At 43.4% G+C, this 26,409-nt stretch overlaps 1 protein-coding gene across 6 annotated transcripts in view; it reads left to right on the forward strand.

Annotated features, from left to right (window-relative positions):
* The window catches only part of LOC110504371 (glutamate receptor 3), a 228,838-nt gene that overhangs the window by 132,679 nt on the left and 69,750 nt on the right, over positions 1-26,409 (forward strand). For 5 of the 6 annotated variants that reach the window (XR_005041266.1, XM_036970542.1, XM_036970543.1 and 2 more), the window contains exons 5-6: positions 19,020-19,073; positions 25,706-25,867. Coding sequence is in view for 5 of the 6 variants with exons in the window: in XM_036970542.1 (XP_036826437.1) it covers positions 19,020-19,073; positions 25,706-25,867 (216 nt within the window). In the remaining variant the exon portion in view is untranslated. The remainder of the gene's footprint in view (positions 1-19,019; positions 19,074-25,705; positions 25,868-26,409) is intronic. The other variant, XM_036970541.1, reaches the window with a different exon arrangement.

A 26,409-nucleotide genomic window follows, 5' to 3' on the forward strand; every position in this document is an offset into this window, starting at 1 on the left:
AGAATCTGTGTAAAGAACTGAAAACTGCTGTTCACAAATGCTCTCCATCCAACCTCACTGAGCTCGAGCTGTTTTGCAAAAATTTCAGTCTCTCGATGTGCAAAACTGATAGAGACATACCCCAAGCGACTTACAGCTGTAATCGCAGCAAAAGGTGGCGCTACAAAGTATTAACTTAAGGGGGCTGAATAATTTTGCACGCCCAAGTTTTCAGTTTTTGATTTGTTAAAAAAGTTTTAAATATCCAATAAATGTCGTTCCACTTCATGTTTGAGTCCCACTTGTTGTTGATTCTTCACAAAAAAATACAGTTTTATATCTTTATGTTTCAAGCCTGAAATGTGGCAAAAGGTCGCAAAGTTCAAGGGGGCCGAATACTTTCGCAAGGCACTGTATGATACAATACATACAATACATATGATACATACAATACATACGATACAATACATACAATACATATGATACATACAATAGATACATACATATGATACATACAATACATACGATACATACAATACATACGATACAATACATACAATACATATGATACATATGATACAATACATACAATACATACATACATATGATACATACAATACATACGATACATACAATACATATGATACAATACATATGATACAATACATATGATACATACAATACATATGATACAATAGAATACATACAATACATATGATACAATACATACAATACATATGATACATATGATACATACAATACATATGATACATACAATACATACGATACGATTCATACAATACATATGATACATATGATACAATACATACAATACATACAATACATATGATACATACAATACATACGATACATACAATACATACGATACAATACATACAATACATATGATACATATGATACATACAATACATATGATACATACAATACATATGATACATACAATACATATGATACAATACATACAATACATATGATACATACAATACATATGATACATACAATACATATGATACATACGATACATATGATACATACAATACATATGATACATACGATACATATGATACATACAATACATATGATACAATACATACAATACATATGATACATACGATACATATGATACATACAGTGCCTTGCGAAAGTATTTGGCCCCCTTGAACTTTGCGACCTTTTGCCACATTTCAGGCTTCAAACATAAAGATATAAAACTGTATTTTTTGTGAAGAATCAACAACAAGTGGGACACAATCATGAAGTGGAACGACATTTATTGGATATTTCAAAAGTTTTTAACAAATCAAAAACTGAAAAATTGGGCGTGCAAAATTATTCAGCCCCTTTACTTTCAGTGCAGCAAACTCTCTCCAGAAGTTCAGTGAGGATCTCTGAATGATCCAATGTTGACCTAAATGACTAATGATGATAAATGCAATCCACATGTGTGTAATCAAGTCTCCGTATAAATGCACCTGCACTGTGAGTGTCTCAGAGGTCCGTTAAAAGCGCAGAGAGCATCATGAAGAACAAGGAACACACCAGGCAGGTTCGAGATACTGATGTGAAGAAGTTTAAAGCCGGATTTGGATACAAAAAGATTTCCCAAGCTTTAAACATCCCAAGGAGCACTGTGCAAGCGATAATATTGAAATGGAAGGAGTATCAGACCACTGCAAATCTACCAAGACCTGGCCGTCCCTCTAAACTTTCAGCTCATACAAGGAGAAGACTGATCAGAGATTCAGCCAAGAGGCCCATGATCACTCTGGATGAACTGCAGAGATCTACAGCTGATGTGGGAGACTCTGTCCATAGGACAACAATCAGTCGTATATTGCACAAATCTGGCCTTTATGGAAGAGTGGCAAGAAGAAAGCCATTTCTTAAAGATATCCATGAAAAGTGTCGTTTAAAGTTTGCCACAAGCCACCTGGGAGACACACCAAACATGTGGAAGAAGGTGCTCTGGTCAGATGAAACCAAAATTGAACTTTTTGGCAACAATGCAAAACGTTATGTTTGGCGTAAAAGCAACACAGCTCATCACCCTGAACACACCATCCCCACTGTCAAACATGGTGGTGACAGCATCATGGTTTGGGCCTGCTTTTCTTCAGCAGGGACAGGGAAGATGGTTAAAATTGATGGGAAGATGGATGGAGCCAAATACAGGACCATTCTGGAAGAAAACCTGATGGAGTCTGCAAAAGACCTGAGACTGGGATGGAGATTTGTCTTCCAACAAGACAATGATCCAAAACATAAAGCAAAATCTACAATGGAATGGTTCAAAAATAAACATATCCAGGTGTTAGAATGGCCAAGTCAAAGTCCAGACCTGAATCCAATCGAGAATCTGTGTAAAGAACTAAAAACTGCTGTTCACAAATGCTCTCCATCCAACCTCACTGAGCTCGAGCTGTTTTGCAAAAATTTCAGTCTCTCGATGTGCAAAACTGATAGAGACATACCCCAAGCGACTTACAGCTGTAATCGCAGCAAAAGGTGGCGCTACAAAGTATTAATCATTTTGCACGCCCAAGTTTTCAGTTTTTGATTTGTTAAAAAAGTTTTAAATATCCAATAAATGTCGTTCCACTTCATGTTTGAGTCCCACTTGTTGTTGATTCTTCACAAAAAAATACAGTTTTATATCTTTGTTTCAAGCCTGAAATGTGGCAAAAGGTCGCAAAGTTCAAGGGGGCCGAATACTTTCGCAAGGCACTGTATGATACAATACATACAATACATACAATACATATGATACATACAATACATATGATACATACAATACATACGATACATACAATACATATGATACAATACATATGATACAATACATATGATACATATGATACATACAATACATATGATACATACGATACATATGATACAATAGAATACATACAATACATATGATACAATACATACAATACATATGATACATATGATACATACAATACATATGATACATACAATACATATGATACAATAGAATACATACAATACATATGATACAATACATACAATACATATGATACATACGATACATATGATACATACAATACATACGATACATACAATACATATGATACAATACATACAATACATATGATACATATGATACATACAATACATATGATACATACGATACATATGATACAATACGATACATACAATACATACGTATGATACATACAATACATACGATACATACAATACATATGATACAATACATACAATACATACAATACATATGATACATACGATATATACAATACATACATACATATGATTCATACAATACATGCGATACATACAATACATACGATACGATACATACAATACATATGATACATACGATACATATGATACAATAGAATACATACAATGCATATGATACAATACATACAATACATATGATACATACAATACATATGATACATACAATACATATGATACATACGATACATATGATACATACAATACATATGATACAATACATACAATACATATGATACATACGATACATATGATACATACAATACATATGATACAATACATACAATACATATGATACATACGATACATATGATACATACGATACATATGATACATACAATACATATGATACATACAATACATATGATACATACAATACATATGATACATACAATACATATGATACAATACATACAATACATATGATACATACGATACATATGATACAATACGATACATACAATACATACGATACATACAATACATATGATACAATACATACAATACATATGATACATACGATACATATGATACATACAATACATATGATACATACGATACATATGATACAATACGATACATACAATACATACGATACATACAATACATATGATACAATACATACAATACATATGATACATACAATACATATGATACATACGATACATATGATACAATACGATACATACAATACATACGATACATACAATACATATGATACAATACATACAATACATATGATACATACGATACATATGATAAATACAATATATACGATACATACAATACATACAATACATATGATACATACGATACATATGATAAATACAATATATACGATACATACAATACATACAATACATATGATACATACAATACATATGATACATACAATACATATGATACATACAATACATATGATACATACAATACATATGATACAATACATACAATACATATGATACATACGATACATATGATACAATACGATACATACAATACATACGATACATATGATACATATGATACAATACATACAATACATATGATACATACGATACATATGATACATACAATACATATGATACATACGATACATATGATAAATACAATACATACGATACATACAATACATACGATACATATGATACGTACAATACATACATACATACGATATATACAAGAAATATGATACATATGATACATACGATACATACGATACATATGATACATACAATACATACATACGATACATACGATACATATGATACATACAATACATACGATACATATGATACATACAATACATACATACGATACATACGATACATACGATACATATGATACATACAATACATACGATACATATGATACATACAATACATACATACAATACATACGATACATATGATACATATGATACATATGATACATACGATACATACAATACATATGATACTTACATACATACGATACATACAATACATACGATACATACGATACATACAATACATACGATACATACGATACATATGATACATACAATACATACATACGATACATACAATACATACGATACATACGATACATATGATACATACAATACATACATACGATACATACAATACATATGATACATATGATACATATGATACATACAATACATACGATACATACAATACATATGATACATATGATACATATGATACCTATGATACAATACATACAATACATATGATACATACATACATATGATACAATACATACAATACATATGATACATATGATACATATGATACCTATGATACAATACATACAACACATATGATACATACATACATATGATACATATGATACAATACATACAATACATACGATACATATGATACATACAATACATACATACAATACATACAATACATACGATACATACGATACATATGATACAATACATACGATACATATGATACATACAATACATATGATACATACATACATACGATACATACGATACATATGATACAATACATACGATAAATACGATACATACAATACATATGATACATACGATACATACGATACATATGATACATATGATACATATGATACATACAATACATACGATCCATACGAGAGAGAGAGAGAGAGAGAGAGAGAGAGAGACTGAGAGAGAGAGAGACTGAGAGAGAGAGAGACTGAGAGAGAGAGCGAGACTTAGAGAGACTTAGAGAGACTTAGAGAGAGACTGAGAGAGAGACTGAGAGAGAAACAGAGAGAGACTGAGAGAGAGAAACAGAGAGAGAGAGAGAGACTGAGAGAGAGTGAGACTGTGAGGCTGAGACTGAGAGGCTGAGCTGTGGATGTTGTAATTAGATAGTATTCCCTGAGGGATACTTAGACCCAAAGTCCTCCAGCTGAAATGAGGGAGAAGAAGAAGAGATGTAGATAGTCCTTCTGTAGGGAGGGAGGTGCGGTGGGTTAGTTGGACCCCACCCCCTCCTAGACCACTGTGCTCAACACACAAGCAAGCTTAAAAGGCCCCCCCTCGTCTGCCATTCGCAAATCAGATCTTCCTGTTGAGCTCGAAAAAGTTGTACCTGTGACTCGCTCCATTTAGAAATGATCATCAGAATCAGAGATGATGCTACAGCATTGACAGCATTGAGAGGAATATGTTCAGAGTCTCTGAACGAGTCTCTGCCGATAAGAGTCTCTGCCAATAATATGAACGGGCTAACCACCTCTATCACCGGCTTCATAAGGAAATGCTATGTTGTTCCAACAGTGAATGTTCACTGTTTCCCCAATGAAAACCCCTGGATTAACACAGAGGCGCTAAACTAAAGGACAGAGCCGACCAAGGTCTTTAATCAGGTCAACACTTGTAAGGCCACAGGGCAGGACCGTATTCCAGGGTGCTTTCTCAGAACAAGGGCAGATCAGCTGACAAGCATCTGTATTTCTGCTCCTTGTCCCCAGTCTGTAATCCCCACATGTCTTTAATAAGGTGACTATCGTCATGCCTGTTCCCAAGAACTCTAAGGCTTCATGCAACAATGACTACCACCCTGTAGGACTCACTTATGTATTCATGAAGTATTCATAAACGCTGCTCATGGATCACATCAACTCCACCATCCCAGACACCCTAGACCCACTCCAATTTGCATACCACCCCAACAGGGGGCACATCGACGGGGCTACAGTGGAAGTGGTTTGAGAGCTTCAAGTTCCTCTGTTTTCATACCACTAAGGACTTAAAATGGTCCACTCACACAGTAATGAAAAGGACCAGAACCCCCCTCTGGAGAATGAACAGGTTTGGCATGGGCCCTAAAATCCTCAAAAGTTCTACAGCTGCACCATCGAGATCATGTTGACTTGCTGCATCACTGCTTGGTGTGACAACAGCACCGCCGTAGATTGCATGGCGCTACAGAGGGTGAAGCAGACAGCTTACATCACTGGGACCGAGCTCTCTGCCATTCAGGTAGTTATATCAGGAGGTGAGAGGAGGTAGACAGCAGGGATATATAGAGATGGAGGTAGACAGCAGGCATAGAGAGAGAGAGAGGGAGTCAGAAGGGATAGAGAGAGAGACAGAGAGCTGTAGGGAGACAGAAGGGAGAGAGAGAGAGAGAGAGCTGGGGGGAGACAGAAGGGATAAAGAGAGACGGAGAGCTGGAGGGAGACAGAAGGGATAAAGAGAGAGACGGAAGGCTGGAGGGAGACAGAAGGGATAAAGAGAGAGACGGAGAGCTGGAGGGAGACAGAAGGGATAAAGAGAGAGACGGAGAGCTGGAGGGAGACAGAAGGGATAAAGAGAGAGACGGAGAGCTGGAGGGAGACATAAGGGATAGTGAGAGAGACAGACAGCTGGAGGGAGACAGAAGGGATAAAGAGAGAGAGAGAGAGAGCTGGAGGAAGACAGAAAGAGATAGAGAGCTGGAGGGACACAGAAGGGATAAAGAGAGAGACAGAGAGCTGGAGGGAGGGAAAAGGGATAGAGATAGACAGAGAGCTGGATGGAGACAAGGGATAGTGAGAGAGACAGAGAGCTAGAGGGAGACAGAAGGGATAGTGAAAGAGACAGAGAGCTGGAGGGAGACAGAAGGGATAAAGAGAGCGATGTAGAGCTGTAAGGGAGACAGAAGGGATAAAGAGAGAGACAGAGAGCTGGAGGGACACAGAAGGGATGGAGAGAGAGACAGATAGCTGGAGGGAGACAGAAGGGATAGAGAGAGAGACAGACAGAGAGCTGGAGGGAGACATAAGGGATAGTGAGAGACAGAGAGCTTGAGGGAGACAGAAGAGATGGAGAAAGACAGAGAGCTGGAGTGAGGGAAAAGGGATAGTGAGAGACAGAGAACTGGACGGAGACATAAGGGATAGTGAGAGACAGAGAGCTGGAGGGAGACAGAAGGGATAGAGAGACAGAGAGCTGGAGGGACACAGAAGGGATAGAGAGAGGGACAGAGAGCTGGAGGGAGGGAAAGGGATAGCGAGAGACAGAGAGCTGGAGGGAGACTTAAGGGATAGTGAGAGACAGAGAGCTGGAGGGAGACATAAGGGATAGTGAGAGACAGAGAGCTGCGGGGAGACAGAAGGGATAGACAGAGAGCTGGGGGGAGGGAAAAGTGATAGAGCGAGAGCTGGAGTGATACAGAATGGATAGAGAGAGAGACAGAGAGCTGGAGGGACACAGAAGGGATAGAGAGAGAGAGAGAGACAGAGATCTGGGGGGAGACAGAGAGCTGGAGGGAGACAGAAGGGATAGAGACCTGGATGGAGACAGAAGGGATAGAAAGCTCTTCATGGGAACAATAGGTGTCTGTCCAAGATCAGAGCTGCCTATAGGCTGAGTGGCAGGAGGGTAATATAAAACGTGTTAAGTCAGATTATAGAGGAAAGGAGATTTTTGTTTTTCTTCTCTTTACTTTATTTTTGTAACTTCAGTTTGAGAGAGAGAGAGAGAGAGAGAGAGAGAGAGAGAGAGAGAGAGAGAGACAGCTGGAGGGAGACAGAAGGGATAAAGAGAGAGAGAGAGAGAGAGCTGGAGGAAGACAGAAAGAGATAGAGAGCTGGAGGGACACAGAAGGGATAAAGAGAGAGACAGAGAGCTGGAGGGAGGGAAAAGGGATAGAGATAGACAGAGAGCTGGATGGAGACAAGGGATAGTGAGAGAGACAGAGAGCTAGAGGGAGACAGAAGGGATAGTGAAAGAGACAGAGAGCTGGAGGGAGACAGAAGGGATAAAGAGAGCGATGTAGAGCTGTAAGGGAGACAGAAGGGATAAAGAGAGAGACAGAGAGCTGGAGGGACACAGAAGGGATGGAGAGAGAGACAGATAGCTGGAGGGAGACAGAAGGGATAGAGAGAGAGACAGACAGAGAGCTGGAGGGAGACATAAGGGATAGTGAGAGACAGAGAGCTTGAGGGAGACAGAAGAGATGGAGAAAGACAGAGAGCTGGAGTGAGGGAAAAGGGATAGTGAGAGACAGAGAACTGGACGGAGACATAAGGGATAGTGAGAGACAGAGAGCTGGAGGGAGACAGAAGGGATAGAGAGACAGAGAGCTGGAGGGACACAGAAGGGATAGAGAGAGGGACAGAGAGCTGGAGGGAGGGAAAGGGATAGCGAGAGACAGAGAGCTGGAGGGAGACTTAAGGGATAGTGAGAGACAGAGAGCTGGAGGGAGACATAAGGGATAGTGAGAGACAGAGAGCTGCGGGGAGACAGAAGGGATAGACAGAGAGCTGGGGGGAGGGAAAAGTGATAGAGCGAGAGCTGGAGTGATACAGAATGGATAGAGAGAGAGACAGAGAGCTGGAGGGACACAGAAGGGATAGAGAGAGAGAGAGAGACAGAGATCTGGGGGGAGACAGAGAGCTGGAGGGAGACAGAAGGGATAGAGACCTGGATGGAGACAGAAGGGATAGAAAGCTCTTCATGGGAACAATAGGTGTCTGTCCAAGATCAGAGCTGCCTATAGGCTGAGTGGCAGGAGGGTAATATAAAACATGTTAAGTCAGATTATAGAGGAAAGGAGATTTTTGTTTTTCTTCTCTTTACTTTATTTTTGTAACTTCAGTTTGAGAGAGAGAGAGAGAGAGAGAGAGAGAGAGAGAGAGAGAGAGAGAGAGAGAGAGAGAGAGAGAGAGAGAGAGAGAGAGAGAGAGAGAGAGAGAGAGAGAGAGAGAGAGAGAGAGAGAGAGAGAGAGAGAGAGAGAGAGAGAGAGAGAGAGAGAGAGAGAGAGATGGAGAGAGATGGAGAGAGAGATAGAGAGACACACACACAGAGAGAGAGAGACACACAGAGAGAGAGACACACACACAGAGAGAGAGACACACACACACAGAGAGAGAGACACACACACACAGAGAGAGAGACACACACACACAGAGAGAGAGACACACACACACAGAGAGAGAGACACACACACACACAGAGAGAGAGACACACACACAGAGAGAGAGAGAGACAGACAGCTGGAGGGCCACAGAAGGGATAGAGAGAGAGAGACAGAGAGCTGGAGGGAGACAGAAGGGATAAAGAGAGAGACAGAGAGCTGGAGGGAGACAGAAGGGACAAAGAGAGAGAGTGTGAGAAAGGGAGGGAGGGAGAGGGGATAGGGGAGAAAGAGAGGAGGGGGAGGGGAGAGAGCGAGAGCGAGGAGAGGGAGAAGGGAAGTCAGAGAGGACGCATAAAAGAAAATCCAAGGCTTAGTGAGTAGTAGTTAATAGTTAATACTAAATCATGGGGGAAAGGACTTTGCTTGTGGTATAAATATCCCTTATCCATTCCCAGGCAAAGCTGATCACATTAGTATTGTCAGGGTCTGTAGCTGTGTAGCAGGACTCTCTCTCTGTATTGTAAGGGTCTGTATCTAGCTGTGTAGCAGCTCTATCTCTGTATTGTTAGGGTCTGTATCTAGCTGTGTAGCAGGTCTCTCTCTCTGTATTGTAAGGGTCTGTTTCTAGCTGTGTAGCAGGTCTCTCTCTTTGTATTGTAACTCACATTAAGCTGAGATCAGTGTTGAACACACCCAGGATAATCAAGTAGGAATTTAATAAACTGAATATTATGCAAAATTGACATAATGGACTTTTAAAAAAGCCAACTAGGAAGTCTGTGTCCACCTATCTCATGCTGTCCAATCATCTCCAGGGCCTTGGCGGGGCTCCACCTAATTATCTAAATGTAGTGGAAACACTGGGAGGGCCATGTTCTGTTGGCCGGGGGTAGCACGTCTTTCACTTCCTCCAGTAGTACCTGTGTCATTAGATTCATGCTGAGCCCCAACCCAAGGTTACTGTGTCTTAGTTTTCTCTGCCAGGTCCCAGGCAGGGTGTCTGTGTTCTCTGGCCAATGCTGGGGCAGGTGTGAGGGGGCCTGCAGGTCTAGTCGTAGCCAAGGGGATCACAGGGTGGAGTTGTGTGTGGTGTCCAAAACCTCCAGACTAAAGCCGAAAGTCAAGGACGCTCTCATTGACAATGAGGTCTGGCTGCATCCCAAATGGCTCCATATTCCCTTTATAGTGCACTACTGTTGACCAGGGCCCATAGGGTAGTGCACTACTGTTGACCAGGGCCCATAGGGTAGTGTACTACTGTTGAACAGGACCTATAGGGTAGTGCACTACTGTTGAACAGGTCCCATAGGGTAGTGCACTACTGTTGACCAGGGCCCATACGGTAGTGTACTACTGTTGAACAGGTCCCATAGGGTAGTGCACTACTGTTGAACAAGTCCCATAGGGTAGTGCACTACTGTTTACCAGGGCCCATAGGGTAGTGCACTACTGCTGACCAGGCCCCATAGGGTAGTGCACTACTGTTGACCAGGCCCCATAGGGTGGTGCACTACTGTTGACCAGGACCCATAGGGTAGTGTACTACTTTTGAACAGGTCCCATAGGGTAGTGCACTACTGTTGAACAGGTCCCTTAGGGTAGTGCACTACTTTATTTACACCTGTTCTGAAAGTCCTCAGAGTCTGCAACACCACTAAGCAAGCAGCACCGTGAAGACCAAGGAGCTCTCCAAACAGACCAGGGACAATGTTGTGGAGAAGTACAGATCAGGGTTGGGTTATACAAACAATTTGAATCTTTGAACACCATTAAATCCATTATTAAGAAACTGCAAGAATACCGCACCACAACAAACCTGCCAAGAGAGGGCCGCCCAACAAAACTCACGGACCAGGCAAGGAGGACATTAATCTGAGAGGCAACAAAGATACCATAGATAACCCTGAAGGAGCTGCAAAGCTCCACAGCAGAGATTGGAGTATCTGTCCATAGGACCACTTTGGGCCGTATACTCCACAGAGCTGTACTTTACAGAAGAGTGGTCAGATAAAAGCCATTGCTTAAAGAAAAAATAAGCAAACGCGTTTGCTGTTTGCCAAATTGCATGTGGGAGACTCCCCAAACATATGGAAGAAGGTACTCTGGTCAGATGAGACAAAAATTTAGCTTTTTGGAAAATTCTATGTCTGGCACAAACCCAACACCTCTCATCACCCCGAGAACACCATCCCCACAGTGAAGCATGGTGGTGGCAGCATGATGCTGTGGGGATGTTTTTCATCGGCAGGGACTGGGAAACTGGTCAGAATTGAAGGAATGATGGATGGCGTTAAATACAGGGAAATTCTTGAGGGAAACCTGTTTCAGTCTTCCAGAGATTTGAGAATGGGACGGAGGTTCACCTTCCAGCAGGACAATGACCCTAAGCATACTGCTAAAGCAACACTTGAGTGGTTTAAGGGGAAATGTTTGAATATCTTGGAATGGCCTAGACAAAGCCCAGACCTCAATCCAATTGAGAATCTGTGGTATGACTTAAAGATTGCTGAACACCAGCGGGAACCCATTCAGCTTGAAGGAGCTGGAGCAGTTTTGCCTTGACGAATGGGCAAAACTCCCAGTGGCTAGATGTACCAAGTTTATAGAGACATTCCCAAGAGACTTGCAGCTGTAATTGCTGCAAAAGGTGTCTCTACAAAGTATTGACTTTGGGGGGGTGAAGAGTTATTCACGCTCATGTTTTCTGTTTTTTGTTATGTATTGTTTGTTTTACAACCCAACAATTATTTTGCATCTTCAAAGTGGTAAGCATGTTGTATAAATCAACTGATACAAACCCCGCCAAAATTAATTTTAATTACCGGTTGTAAATGCAACAAAATAGGAAAAATGCCCAGGGGGGTGAATATTTTCTCAAGTCACTGTATTAGTAATAGAAACAATGAAAATCATAATGTATGTTCATCTCCTGTTGTGCTGTTTCTGCTTCCAGGGGGTTTCTGGAGCAAAAATGAGTTCAGGTTTTAAAGCTAATTTCCTGCAATTCTATGCATTTTTCTACGACTAATGCTGTGTTCTTTTGCACATACATAAGAACAAAATCAATACTGTTAAATTCAGTGTTTTGAATTTTCAGTTCTCCCTGACGGTTTTGGTGATTGTTAGTTTTTAAAGACTATATTATTTAAAAATATAAACTGTCTCTCATCACTTCCACATACTTTATTTCTGGAAAAAACAATCTTCTATATATCTATATCGTTATATCTGGTTAAAAAAAAAAACGATCTATCTGATATGAACAGTATCTCTATATTTTTATATCTGGTTAAAAAAAAACGATCTATCTTATATAAACAGTATCTCTATATTTTTATATCTGGTTAAAAAAAAAAACGATCTATCTGATATGAACAGTATCTCTATATTTTTATATCTGGTTAAAAAGAAAACTATCTATCTTATATAAACAGTATCTCTATATTTTTATATCTGGTTAAAAAGAAAACGATCTATCTTATATAAACAGTATCTCTATATTTTTATATCTGGTTAAAAAAAAAAGATCTATCTTATATAAACAGTATCTCTATATTTTTATATCTGGTTAAAAAAAAAACGATCTATCTTATATAAACAGTATCTCTATATTTTTATATCTGGTTAAAAAGAAAACGATCTATCTTATATAAACAGTATCTCTATATTTTTATATCTGGTTAAAAAGAAAACGATCTATCTTATATAAACAGTATCTCTATATCTTTATATCTGGTAATACTGAAAGCGTTTTTCATTCAGATTTTTTATTCTCTTGAACTATCGACAGACCCTTCTCCCCTTCTCTCTCGTCCCTCTCGCTTTCTCTCCCCCTCCCCTCCTCTCTCATCCCTCTCATCCTCTCTCCCTCACTCCCCACTTTCTCCCACCAAATCTCTCTCGCTCTCCCTCTCTCTCCTTCCTCCAGATTATGTCCTCTATGTGATGTGGTGTGTGTGAGGTGATGATAGTAATGACATTGGAGCTGTCAGGAACTGCTGACACATCTGAGCTGCCTGATGGCCTGAGTGAACCAACGAGCGCAGTGTATTGGTGTTCCGTCATGCGACATCATTTCCTGTGTGAAAAGCAGTCCATTCTAGACCTCAACACATATGGAAAAAGGGCTTTATTTGATGTGCCTGTGTCAGACGTCAACAGCGAGGCTGTATTAGATGGGTGTGATCTGAGGCATGGGGTGTAGGCATGGCTAGTTCTGTCAAGAGATCAGAAGGACAGAAAGGAAATAAACAGTTGAGTGTTTTTCCTCAAATTGGATGAAAATCGGTTTAATAACAACACACAGCTTCAGTAATGGCTGAGTGAAGGCCTGGGGTTGTAGGAAATGGGTGATCAGCAGTACCTCTTAGTTCCCTCTCTCCTCTTGTGTCTGCTGGGAAGTGGGCTGCCTATACGATGCGTCACCAGAGAATCGACTTCTCTAAATTGAAAACATAAATCATTTTCTGCCACTTGATTCTGCACAGAAAAACACCCTAATGTAAGAGGTTGGTTTGAATCAGTTGCTATGGAAGGCCTCTGGCTACCAGGTCGAAAAGCAGGAGAAAGCTAGTTGCTGCGTTTGACTGTTTGTTCTGCTGTAGAACTCATGTTGTAGTGTGATTCTGCTGTAGAACTCATGTTGTCATGTGATTCCGCTGTAGAACTCTTGTTGTCATGTGATTCTGCTGTAGAACTCTTGTTGTCATGTGATTCCGCTGTAGAACTCATGTTGTCGTGTGATTCCGCTGTAGAACTCATGTTGTCGTGTGATTCCGCTGTAGAACTCATGTTGTCCTGTGATTCTGGTGTAGAACTCATGTTGTAGTGTGATTCTGCTGTAGAACTCATGTTGTCATGTGATTCCGTGGTCGAACTCATGTTGTCATGTGATTCTGGTGTAGAACTCATGTTGTCGTGTGATTCTGCTGTAGAACTCATGTTGTCCTGTGATTCCGCTGTAGAACTCATGTTGTCCTGTGATTCTGGTGTAGAACTCATGTTGTAGTGTGATTCCGCTGTAGAACTCATGTTGTCATGTGATTCCGCTGTCGAACTGATGTTGTCATATGATTCCGCTATGGAACGCTTGTTGGTTTGTATGCAGAACACAGATGAAAACTGAGACGTTGTTGTCAATCTCGTCATTGAAACATCCAGACTTCAACTGCCTGGCTGCCTACAGTATAGCAGACTTCATAACCATGCTTTGTTCACTCATCCATTCGATTTGAAGATTATTATAACCAACCCAAAGCGGTTTAATCAAGAGGTGTCCCAAATGACATATTTCCTTTATAGTGTACTATGTAGGGAATAGGGTTCTATTTCAGACAGGTGCCACTGTACAAGTTCTGGCATAAACTAGAATAAAATGTACATTTGTTGCTTTGAAAATTGAACCACAGTCGTTGCTGAATGTAAATTGTAGGCTTCTGAATATTCGAGTCTATTTTGAACCTTGCTGTGTGGGCAGGGAACATGCTGTTCTGATTTGAAGGTGTGATATTTTCAAAGTAGAAGATGAGAGGCAGAACTGCTGTACTTAAGTGACCTTTGATTTCTGAATATGATATCACCAAAATATGTGATTTATAACACTTACTGCTCTAGATGAAGATTGACCAGAAGCAGCAAGATGTCTATACTAAGACCTGTCTAAAATAAGACCTGTCTATAATAAGACCTGTCTATACTAAGACCTGTCTATACGACCTGTCTAGAAGACCAGACCTGTCTATACTAAGACCCGTCTATAATAAGGCATGTCTAAAATAAGACCTGTCTATAATAAGACATGTCTATAATAAGACCCGACTGTAATAAGACATGTCTATAATAAGACCCTGTCTATAATAAGACCCTGTCTATAATAAGACCCTGTCTATAATAAGACCTGTCCATAATAAGACCTGTCTATAATAAAACCCATCTATAATAAGACACGTCTATAATAAGACCCGTCTATAATAAGACCCGGCTATACTAACACCGGTCTATAATAAGACCTGTCTATAATAAGACCCGTCTATACTAAGAAATGTCTATAATAAGACATGTCTATTATAAGACCAGACCTGCCTATTCTAAGACCTGTCTATACTAAGACCTGTCTATACTAAGACCTGTCTATACTAAGACCTGTCTATACTAAGACCTGTCTATACTAAGACCTGTCTATACTAAGACCGTCTATATTAAGACCCGTCTATAATAGGACCCGTCTATAATAAGACCCGTCTATAATAAGACCCGTCTATAATAAGACCCGGCTATAATAAGACCGGTCTATAATAAGACCGGTCTATAATAAGACCGGTCTATAATAAGACCCGTCCATAATAAGACCTGTCTATAATAAGACCGGTCTATACTAAGACATGTCTATAATAAGACATGTCTATTATAAGACCAGACCTGCCTATTCTAAGACCAGTCTATACTAAGACCAGTCTATACTAAGACCAGTCTATACTAAGACCTGTCTATATTAAGACCTGTCTATATTAAGACCTGTCTATATTAAGACCCGTCTATATTAAGACCCGTCTATATTCTGACATGTCTATAATAAGACCTGTCTATAATAAGACCGGTCTATACTAAGACATGTCTATAATAAGACATGTCTATTATAAGACCAGACCTGCCTATTCTAAGACCAGTCTATACTAAGACCAGTCTATACTAAGACCAGTCTATACTAAGACCAGTCTATACTAAGACCTGTCTATATTAAGACCTGTCTATATTAAGACCTGTCTATATTAAGACCCGTCTATATTAAGACCCGTCTATATTCTGACATGTCTATAATAAGACCTGTCTATAATAAGACCGGTCTATAATAAGACATGTCTATAATAAGACATGTCTATAATAAGACATGTCTATAATAAGACATGTCTATAATAAGACATGCCCATAATAAGACATGTCTATAATAAGACCCGCCTATAATAAGACATGTCTATAATAAGACATGTCTATACTAAGACCCGTCTATACTAAGACCCGTCTATTCTAAGACCCGTCTATTCTAAGACCCGTCTCTTCCAAGACCCGTCTATACTAAGACCTGTCTATACTAAGACCTGTCTATACTAAGACCTGTCTATACTAAGACCTGTCTATACTAAGACCTGTCTATATTAAGACCTGTCTATACTAAGACCTGTCTATACTAAGACCTGTCTATACTAAGACCTGTCTATAATAAGACCTGTCTATAATAAGACCTGTCTATAATAAGACCTGTCGATAATAAGACCTGTCTATAATAAGACCCGGTTATAATAAGACATGTCTATAATAAGACCGGTCTATACTAAGACCGGTCTATACTAAGACCGGTCTATTCTAAGACCCGTCTATTCTAAGACCCGTCTATTCTAAGACCCGTCTATTCTAAGACCAGTCTCTTCCAAGACCTGTCTATACTAAGACCTGTCTATACTAAGACCTGTCTATACTAAGACCTGTCTATACTAAGACCTGTCTATAATAAGACATGTCTATAATAAGACCTGTCTATAATAAGACCTGTCTATAATAAGACCTGTCTATAATAAGACCCGGTTATAATAAGACCGGTCTATACTAAGACCGGTCTACACTAAGACCGGTCTATTCTAAGACCCGTCTATTCTAAGACCAGTCTATACTATGACCAGTCTGTAATAAGACCAGTCTATACTATGACCAGTCTGTAATAAGACCCGTCTATAATAAGCCCCATCTATAATGAGACCAGTCTATAATAAGGCATGTCTATAAGATCAGACCTGTCTATAATAAGGCATGTCTATAAGATAAGACCCGTCTATAATAAGACCTGTCTATTATAAGATCAGACCTGTCTATTATAAGATCAGACCTGTCTATTATAAGATAAAACCTGTCTATTATAAGATCAGACCTGTCTATTATAAGATCAGACCTCTGTACCAAGAGCTGTCTGTACCAAGAGTTGTGTATACCAAGAGCTGTCTATAATAAGACCTGTCTATACCAAGACCTGTCTATAATAAGACCTGTCTATACCAAGAGCTGTCTATACAAAGACCTGTTTATACCAAGACCTGTCTATAATAAGACCTGTCTATACCAAGACCTGTCTATAATAAGACCTGTCTATACTAAGACCTGTTTATAACACCAGACCTGTCTAGAAGACAAGACTTGTCAATAACACCAGACCTGTCTATTTTACCAGACCTGTCTATTTTACCAGACCTGTCTATAACACCAGACCTGTCTATAACACCAGACCTGTCTATAACACCAGACCTGTCTAGATGAGCTTTCTATAACACCAGACCTGTCTATAACACCAGACCCGTCTATACCAAGACCTGTCTATAATAAGACCTGTCTATACTAAGACCTGTTTATAACACCAGACCTGTCTATAAGACCAGACCTGTCTAGAAGATCTGTCTAGAAGACAAGACCTGTCTATAAGACCAGACCTGTCTATAAGACCAGACCTGTCTAGAAGATCTGTCTATAACACCAGACCTGTCTATAACACCAGACCTGTCTATAACACCAGACCTGTCTATAACACCAGACCTGTCTATAACTCCAGACCTATCTAGATGAGCTTTCTATAACACCAGACCTGTCTATAACATCAGACCTGTCTATAACACCAGACATGTCTATATCACCAGACCTGTCTAGAAGACCAGACCTGTCTGGAAGACCAGACCTGTCTAGACGACCTGTCGATATGACCAGACCTGTCGATATGACCAGACCTGTCGATATGACCAGACCTGTCTATATGACCAGACCTGTCTATATGACCAGACCTGTCTGGGAGACCAGACCTGTCTAGACGACCTGTCGATATGACCAGACCTGTCTATATGACCAGACCTGTCTAGAAGACCAGACCTGTCTGGAAGACCAGACCTGTCTAGACGACCTGTCGATATGACCAGACCTGTCTATATGACCAGACCTGTTTATATGACCAGACCTGTCTATATGACCAGACCTGTCTATAAGACCAGACCTGTCTATAAGACCAGACCTGTCGATAAGACCAGACCTGTCGATAAGACCAGACCTGTCTATATTATGGAGATGACTGTACCTGAATTTATGAGCTGTTATTGTGCCCCTTGGCCCTCATCACATGGTATGGTATCATGTTGGTAACCTGGTAACACATGGTAACCTGTATCATGTTTGACCAGCTCTGGGGTGATGTTTCCCCTAGCAACAAATTTAGTATCAGCTTCCCCCAAATCCTAACCTTAACCATTAGTGGGGAAAACGCTAAACCAACCCAATATCAGCAATTTCCCATTACACCCCATGACACAGCTCAGTCAACACTTGTTGGCTCACCTTTGTGTTGATCTCTCCTACAGGTGGTCTCTCTGGGGAAGAACGCCCGTGGATACCACTACATCCTGTCTAACCTGGTGAGTCAACACTAGATACAAGGCAGCATCTCAAATGGCATGCTATTCCCCATGCAGTGTTCTACTGGGCTCTGGTGTAGGGTACGATGTAGAGAGAAAGGTGCGATTTGGGATTAACTCTTAGTTTATACTTCTAAGAAACAGTAGGTCAACATTTCTCAATATCTACTTGATTCCTTGATTCCTTGCATCCTCTCTCCTTGCCTCCATCTGGAGAACAGGGTTTTTGAACCGTGATGATGTCATTACTTTACTATTCTACCTTTGGATATAGTGTCTGATCTGTTGTAGTCAGAGGGTTAAAGTAGGAAATGGAAGTGTCAGGTTGACTCCTATATTATCAAGACTGGTTTAAGATGAGAACAAGGGGCCCATCCCTCTTGTCTCCTCTCGTCTCCTCTCCTGCTGGTCTCTCTCTCTCCACTGTGTCCCTGACTTTAGAATTCCCCATTATGCAAAATTCACGGACACATGTCCTTGTTCTCCATAACACGACGCTGCATTCTGAAACGAACAGTTTGACCATGGAAAGAAAGCTGACACGTTTCCATGTGGCAGTGTGTAATCTGACGGCAGTTGGAGCTGCAGGCTTGTCGGAATATATTACAATATGTTAGTTTTTCTAGGCGGACAGACTGAACCATGCTGTTGTACCGTATCTTAGGGCTGAAGATAAAATAGTTTTCCATTCTGTGACTATTCACTACCTTGTGGGGTCTAATACTCCTCACTGAGTTACGTTGAGTAGCTAGATGTATTGAGTTTGAGTAGCTAGATGTATTGAGTTACTTTGAGAAGCTAGACATATTGAGTTACTTTGAGTAGCTAGATGTATTGAGTTACGTTGAGTAGCTAGATGTATTGAGTTTGAGTAGCTAGATGTATTGAGTTACTTTGAGAAGCTAGACATATTGAGTTACTATGAGTAGCTAGATGTATTGAGTTACGTTGAGTAGCTAGATGTATTGAGTTACTTTGAGTAGCTAGATGTATTGAGTTACTATGAGTAGCTAGATGTATTGAGTTACGTTGAGTAGCTAGATGTATTGAGTTACTTTGAGTAGCTAGACATTTTGAGTTACTATGAGTAGCTAGACATATTGAGTTACTATGAGTAGCTAGATGTATTGAGTTACTATGAGTAGCTAGATGTATTGAGTTACGTTGAGTAGCTAGATGTATTGAGTTACGTTGAGTAGCTAGATGTATTGAGTTACGTTGAGTAGCTAGATGTATTGAGTTACGTTGAGTAGCTAGATGTATTGAGTTACGTTGAGTAGCTAGATGTATTGAGTTACTTTGAGTAGCTAGATGTATTGAGTTTGAGTAGCTAGATGTATTGAGTTACTTTGAGTAGCTAGACATTTTGAGTTACTTTGAGTAGCTAGATCCTTCTTCATGACACTTTGACACCCTAAATGGACTTTCAAGGTGATTCACTGAACATTTTCTTGGAAGCTTTATTCTTTTGGGGCGTGAATTCCCTCTGTTTCTCTGTCTCTGTCTCTCGGTCTCTCTCTTCCTGTTTCTCTGTCTCTCGGTCTCTCTCTTCCTGTTTCTCTGTCTCTCGGTCTCTCTCTTCCTGTTTCTCTCCCTCTGTCTCTCGGTCTCTCTCTTCCTGTTTCTCTCCATCTGTCTCTCTTTTCCTGTTTCTCTCCCTCTGTCTCTCTCGGTCTCACTCTTCCTGTTTCTCTCCCTCTGTCTCTCGGTCTCTCTCTTCCTGTTTCTCTCCCTCTGTCTCTCGGTCTCTCTCTTCCTGTTTCTCTCCCTCTGTCTCTCGGTCTCTCTCTTCCTGTTTCTCTCCCTCTGTCTCTCGGTCTCTCTCTTCCTGTTTCTCTCCCTCTGTCTCTCGGTCTCTCTCTTCCTGTTTCTCTCCCTCTGTCTCTCTCTTCCTGTTTCTCTCCCTCTGTCTCTCTCGGTCTCTCTCTTCCTGTTTCTCTCCCTCTGTCTCTCGGTCTCTCTCTTCCTGTTTCTCTCCCTCTGTCTCTCTCTTCCTGTTTCTCTCCCTCTGTCTCTCTCTTCCTGTTTCTCTCCCTCTGTCTCTCTCTTCCTGTTTCTCTCCCTCTGTCTCTCGGTCTCTCTCTTCCTGTTTCTCTCCCTCTGTCTCTTGGTCTCTCTCTTCCTGTTTCTCTCCCTCTGTCTCTCTCTTCCTGTTTCTCTCCCTCTGTCTCTCTCGGTCTCTCTCTTCCTGTTTCTCTCCCTCTGTCTCTCTCTTCCTGTTTCTCTCCCTCTGTCTCTCTCTTCCTGTTTCTCTCCCTCTGTCTCTCGGTCTCTCTCTTCCTGTTTCTCTCCCTCTGTCTCTCTCTTCCTGTTTCTCTCCCTCTGTCTCTCTCTTCCTGTTTCTCTCCCTCTGTCTCTCTCTTCCTGTTTCTCTCCCTCTGTCTCTCTCGGTCTCTCTCTTCCTGTTTCTCTCCCTCTGTCTCTCTCGGTCTCTCTCTTCCTGTTTCTCTCCCTCTGTCTCTCGGTCTCTCTCTTCCTGTTTCTCTCCCTCTGTCTCTTGGTCTCTCTCTTCCTGTTTCTCTCCCTCTGTCTCTCTCTTCCTGTTTTTCTCCCTCTGTCTCTCTCGGTCTCTCTCTTCCTGTTTCTCTCCCTCTGTCTCTCTCTTCCTGTTTCTCTCCCTCTGTCTCTCGGTCTCTCTCTTCCTGTTTCTCTCCCTCTGTCTCTCTCTTCCTGTTTCTCTCCCTCTGTCTCTCGGTCTCTCTCTTCCTGTTTCTCTCCCTCTGTCTCTCGGACTCTCTCTTCATGTTTCTCTCCCTCTGTCTCTCGGTCTCTCTCTTCCTGTTTCTCTCCCTCTGTCTCTCGGTCTCTCTCTTCCTGTTTCTCTCCCTCTGTCTCTCTCTTCCTGTTTCTCTCCCTCTGTCTCTCGGTCTCTCTCTTCCTGTTTCTCTCCCTCGGTCTCTCTCTTCCTGTTTCTCTCCCTCTGTCTCTTGGTCTCTTTCTTTGAATGCCTTTTCTCTTTCTTTCCCTCTCTGTCTTCCCACCTGTCTCCCTCTACCCCTCTCTCCCTGCCTCCCTCCATCCCTCTCTCCCTGCCTCCCTCCATCCCTCTCTCCCTCTCTCTCCCTCCATTCCTCTCTCCCTCCATTCCTCTCTCCCTCCATTCCTCTCTCCCTCCATCCTTCTCACCCTGTCTCCCTCCATCCCTCTCTCCCTGCCTCCCTCCATCCCTCTCTCCCTCTCTCCCTCCATCCCTCTCTCCCTCTCTCTCCCTCCATTCCTCTCTCCCTCCATTCCTCTCTCCCTCCATTCCTCTCTCCCTCCATTCCTCTCTCCCTCCATCCCTCTCTCCTTCTTATTCCTCTCTCCCTGCATCCCTCTCTCACTACATCCCTCCACACCTCTCTCCTGTCTCCCTCAACCCTCTCTCCCTGTCTCCCTCTCTCCCTCTCTCCCTCCACCCCTCACTCCCTGTCTCCCTCTCTCCCTGTCTCCCTCCATCCCTCTCTCCCTGTCTCCCTCGCTCCCTCTCTCCCTCGCTCCCTCTCTCCCTCTCTCCCTCCATCCCTCTCTCCCTCCATCCCTCTCTCCCTACATCCCTCTGTCCCTACATCCCTCTCTCAATACATCCCTCCATCCCTCTCTCCTGGCTCCCTCTATCCCTCTCTCCCTACATCCCTCTATCCCTCTCTCCCTCCATCCCTCTCTCCTTCTTATCCCTCTCTCCCTACATCCCTCCACACCTCTCTCCTGTCTCCCTCATCCCTCTCTCCCTGTCTCTCTCCCTCCATTCCTCTCCCTCCATCCCTCTCTCCCTGTCTCCCTCTCTCCCTCCACCCCTCACTCCCTGTCTCCCTCTCTCCCTCCACCCCTCACTCCCTGTCTCCCTGTCTCCCTCCATCCCTCTCTCCCTGTCTCCCTCTCTCCCTGTCTCCCTCTCTCCCTGTCTCCCTCCATCCCTCTCTCGCTCCATCCCTCTCTCGCTCCATCCCTCTCTCGCTCCATCCCTCTCTCCCTCCATCCCTCTATCCCTCTCTCCTGGCTCCCTCTATCCCTCTCTCCCTACACCCCTACATCCCTCTCTCCCTCCATCCCTCTCTCCTTCTATCCCTCTCTCTCTCCCTCCATCCCTCTTTCCTTCTATCCCTGTCTCCCTCATACCTCTCTCCCTGTCTCTCTCCCTACATCCCTCTCTCCCCATCCCTCTCTCCCCATCCCTCTCTCCCCCATCCCTCTCTCCCCCATCCCTCTCTCCCCCATCCCTCTCTGCTTTTTTTCACTCCATACCTCTCTCCCTGTCTCCCTCCATCCCTCTCTCCCTGTCTCTCTCCCCCCATCCCTCTCTCCCTGTCTCTCTCCCACCATCCCTCTCTCGCTCTCTCTCCCCCATCCCTCTCTCCCTGTCTCTCTCCCCCATCCCTCTCTCCCTTCATCCCTCCATCCCTCTCTCCTTAAATCCCTCTCTCCCTCCATCCCTCCATCCCTCTCTCCTTAAATCCCTCTCTCCCTACATCCCTCCACACGTCTCTCCTGTCTCCCTCATCCCTCTCTCCCTATATCCCTCCACACCTCTCTCCTGTCTCCCTCATCCCTCTCTCCCTGTCTCTCTCCCTCCATCCCTCTCTCCCTGTCTCCCTCCATCCCTCTGTCCTTCTATCCCTCTCTCCCTACATTCCCTCCACACCTCTCTCTTGTCTCCCTCATCCCTCTCTCCCTGTCTCTCTCCCCCATCCCTCTCTCCCCATTCCTCTCTCCCCCATTCCTCTCTCCCCCATTCCTCTCTGCCCCCATTCCTCTCTCCCTCCATCCCTCTCTCCCTCCATCCCTCTCTCTCCCTCTATCCTTCTATCTCTCTCTCTCCCTCCATCCCTCTCTCCTTCTATCCCTCTCTCCCTACATCCCTACCTCCCTCCATCCCTCTCTCCCTCATCCCTCTATCCTTCTATCCCTCTCTCCCTCCATCCCTCTCTCCTTAAATCCCTCTCTCCCTCCATCCCTCCATCCCTCTCGCCTTAAATCCCTCTCTCCCTACATACCTCCACACCTCTCTCCTGTCTCCCTCATCCCTCTCTCCCTATATCCCTCCACACCTCTCTCCTGTCTCCCTCATCCCTCTCTCCCTGTCTCTCTCCCTCCATCCCTCTCTCCCTGTCTCCCTCCATCCCTCTCTCCTTCTATCCCTCTCTCCCTACATCCCTCTCTCCCTACATCCCTCCACACCTCTCCCTTGTCTCCCTCATCCCTCTCTCCCTGTCTCTCTCCCCCATCCCTCTCTCCCCCATCCCTCTCTCCCCCATCCCTCTCTCCCCCATTCCTCTCTCCCCATTCCTCTCTGCCCCCATTCCTCTCTGCCCCCATTACTCTCTGCCCCCATTCCTCTCTCCCTCCATTCCTCTCTCCCTCCATCCATCTCTCTCCCTCCATCCCTCTCTCCCTCCATCCCTCTCTCTCCCTACATCCCTCCATCCCTCTCTCCCTCATCCCTCTATCCTTCTATCCCTCTCTCCCTACATCCCTCCATCCCTCTCTCCCTCCATCCCTCTATCCTTCTATCCCTCTCTCTCCCTCCATCCCTCTCTCCTTCTATCCCTCTCTCCCTACATCCCTCTCTCCCTACATCCCTCCACACCTCTCTCCTGTCTCCCTCATCCCTCTCCCCCTGTCTCTCTCCCTCCATCCCTCTCTCCCTGTCTCTCTCCCTCCATTCCCCTCTCCCTGTCTCTCTCCCTCCATCCCTCTCTCCCTGTCTCTCTCCCTCCATTCCTCTCTCCCTCCATCCCTCTCTCCCTGTCTCTCTCCCTCCATTCCTCTCTCATTACATCCCTCCATCCCTCTCTCCCTACATCCCTCCATCCCTCTCTCCCCGTCTCCCTCCATCCCTCTCTCCCTCCATCCCTCCATCCCTCTCTCCCGTCTCCCTCCATACCTCTCTCCCTGTCTCTCTCCCTCCATTCCTCTCTCCCTCCATCCCTCTCTACCCCTCTCTCCTGTCTCCCTCTATCCCTCTCTCCCTACATCCCTCTCTCCGTACATCCCTCCACCCCTCTCTCCTGTCTCCCTCCATACCTCTCTCCCTGTCCCTCTCCCTCTCTCCTGTCTCCCTCCATCCCTCTCTCCCTGTCTCCCTCCATCCCTCTCTCCCTGTCTCTCCCCCTCCATTCCTCTCTCCCTGTCGCTCTCCCTCTCTCCTGTCTCCCTCCCTCTCTCCTGTCTCCCTGCCTCTCTCCCTGTCTCCCTCCATCCCTCTCTCCCTGTCTCCCTCCATCCCTCTCTCCCTGTCTCTCTCCCTCCATCCCTCTCTCCCTGTCTCTCTCCCTCCATCCCTCTCTCCCTGTCTCTCTCCCTCCATCCTTCTCTCCCTGTCTCTCTCCCTCCATCCCTCTCTCCATGTCTCTCTCCCTCCATCCCTCTCTCCCTGTCTCTCTCCCTCCATCCCTCTCTCCCTGTCTCTCTCCCTCCATCCCTCTCTCCCTGTCTCTCTCCCTCCATCCCTCTCTCCCTGTCTCTCTCCCTCCATTCCTCTCTCCCCGTCTCCCTCCATTCCTCTCTCCCTCCACCCCTCTCTCCCCGTCTCCCTCCACACCACTCTCCCTGTCTCCCTCATCCCACTCTCCCTGTCTCCCTCATCCCTCTCTCCCTCCTTCCCTCTCTCCTTCCCTCTTCTCCATCCCCGTCTCCCCTCTTTCTGATGTCAGGGTTTCTCCAATGTGAGCTTGGACAAGGTCTTCCTAGGCGGGGCCAACATATCAGGCTTCCAGATAGTGAGCCCTGAGAACTCCATCGTTCAGCAGTTCCTACAGCGCTGGGAGAGACTGGATGAAAGGGAATTCCCAGAGGCCAAGAACACCCCGCTCAAGGTACCTACTGCAGACTACAGAACAGCAGCCAAGCCTTTCATGATGTACTGTTATGTATGCACAACAAAATTAATCCATCTCTTCTTTTGGATAGAGGGCTCTCCCTCCTGTCCTTCTCCATTCTTCTCATCTCAGTATCTGTCACTCTCACATTCTCTTTCCTCTCCTTCTCTTCTCTTCTCCCTTCTTCTCCTCTCTTCTCCCTTCTCCTCTCCTTTCTTCTCCTTCTCTTCTCCTCTCTTCTCCTTTCTTCTCCTTCTCTTCTCCTATCTTCTCCTTTCCTCTCCTCTTCTCCTCTCGTCTACCTTCTTCTCCTCTCCTTTCTTCTCCTTTCTTCTACCTTCTTCTCCTCTCCTTTCCTCTCCTTCTCTTCTCCTCTCTTCTACCTTCTTCTCCTCTCCTTTCCTCTCCTTCTATTCTCCTTTCCTCTCCTTCTCTTCTCCTTCTCTTCTCCTCTCTTCTACCTTATTCTCCTCTCCTTTCCTCTCCTTCTCCTCTCCTTTCCTCTCCTCTCTTTTCCTCGCCTTCTCTTCTCCTCTCTT

This window comes from Oncorhynchus mykiss, chromosome 31 (genome assembly GCF_013265735.2).
Source record: "Oncorhynchus mykiss isolate Arlee chromosome 31, USDA_OmykA_1.1, whole genome shotgun sequence".
Lineage (NCBI taxonomy): Eukaryota > Metazoa > Chordata > Actinopteri > Salmoniformes > Salmonidae > Oncorhynchus > Oncorhynchus mykiss.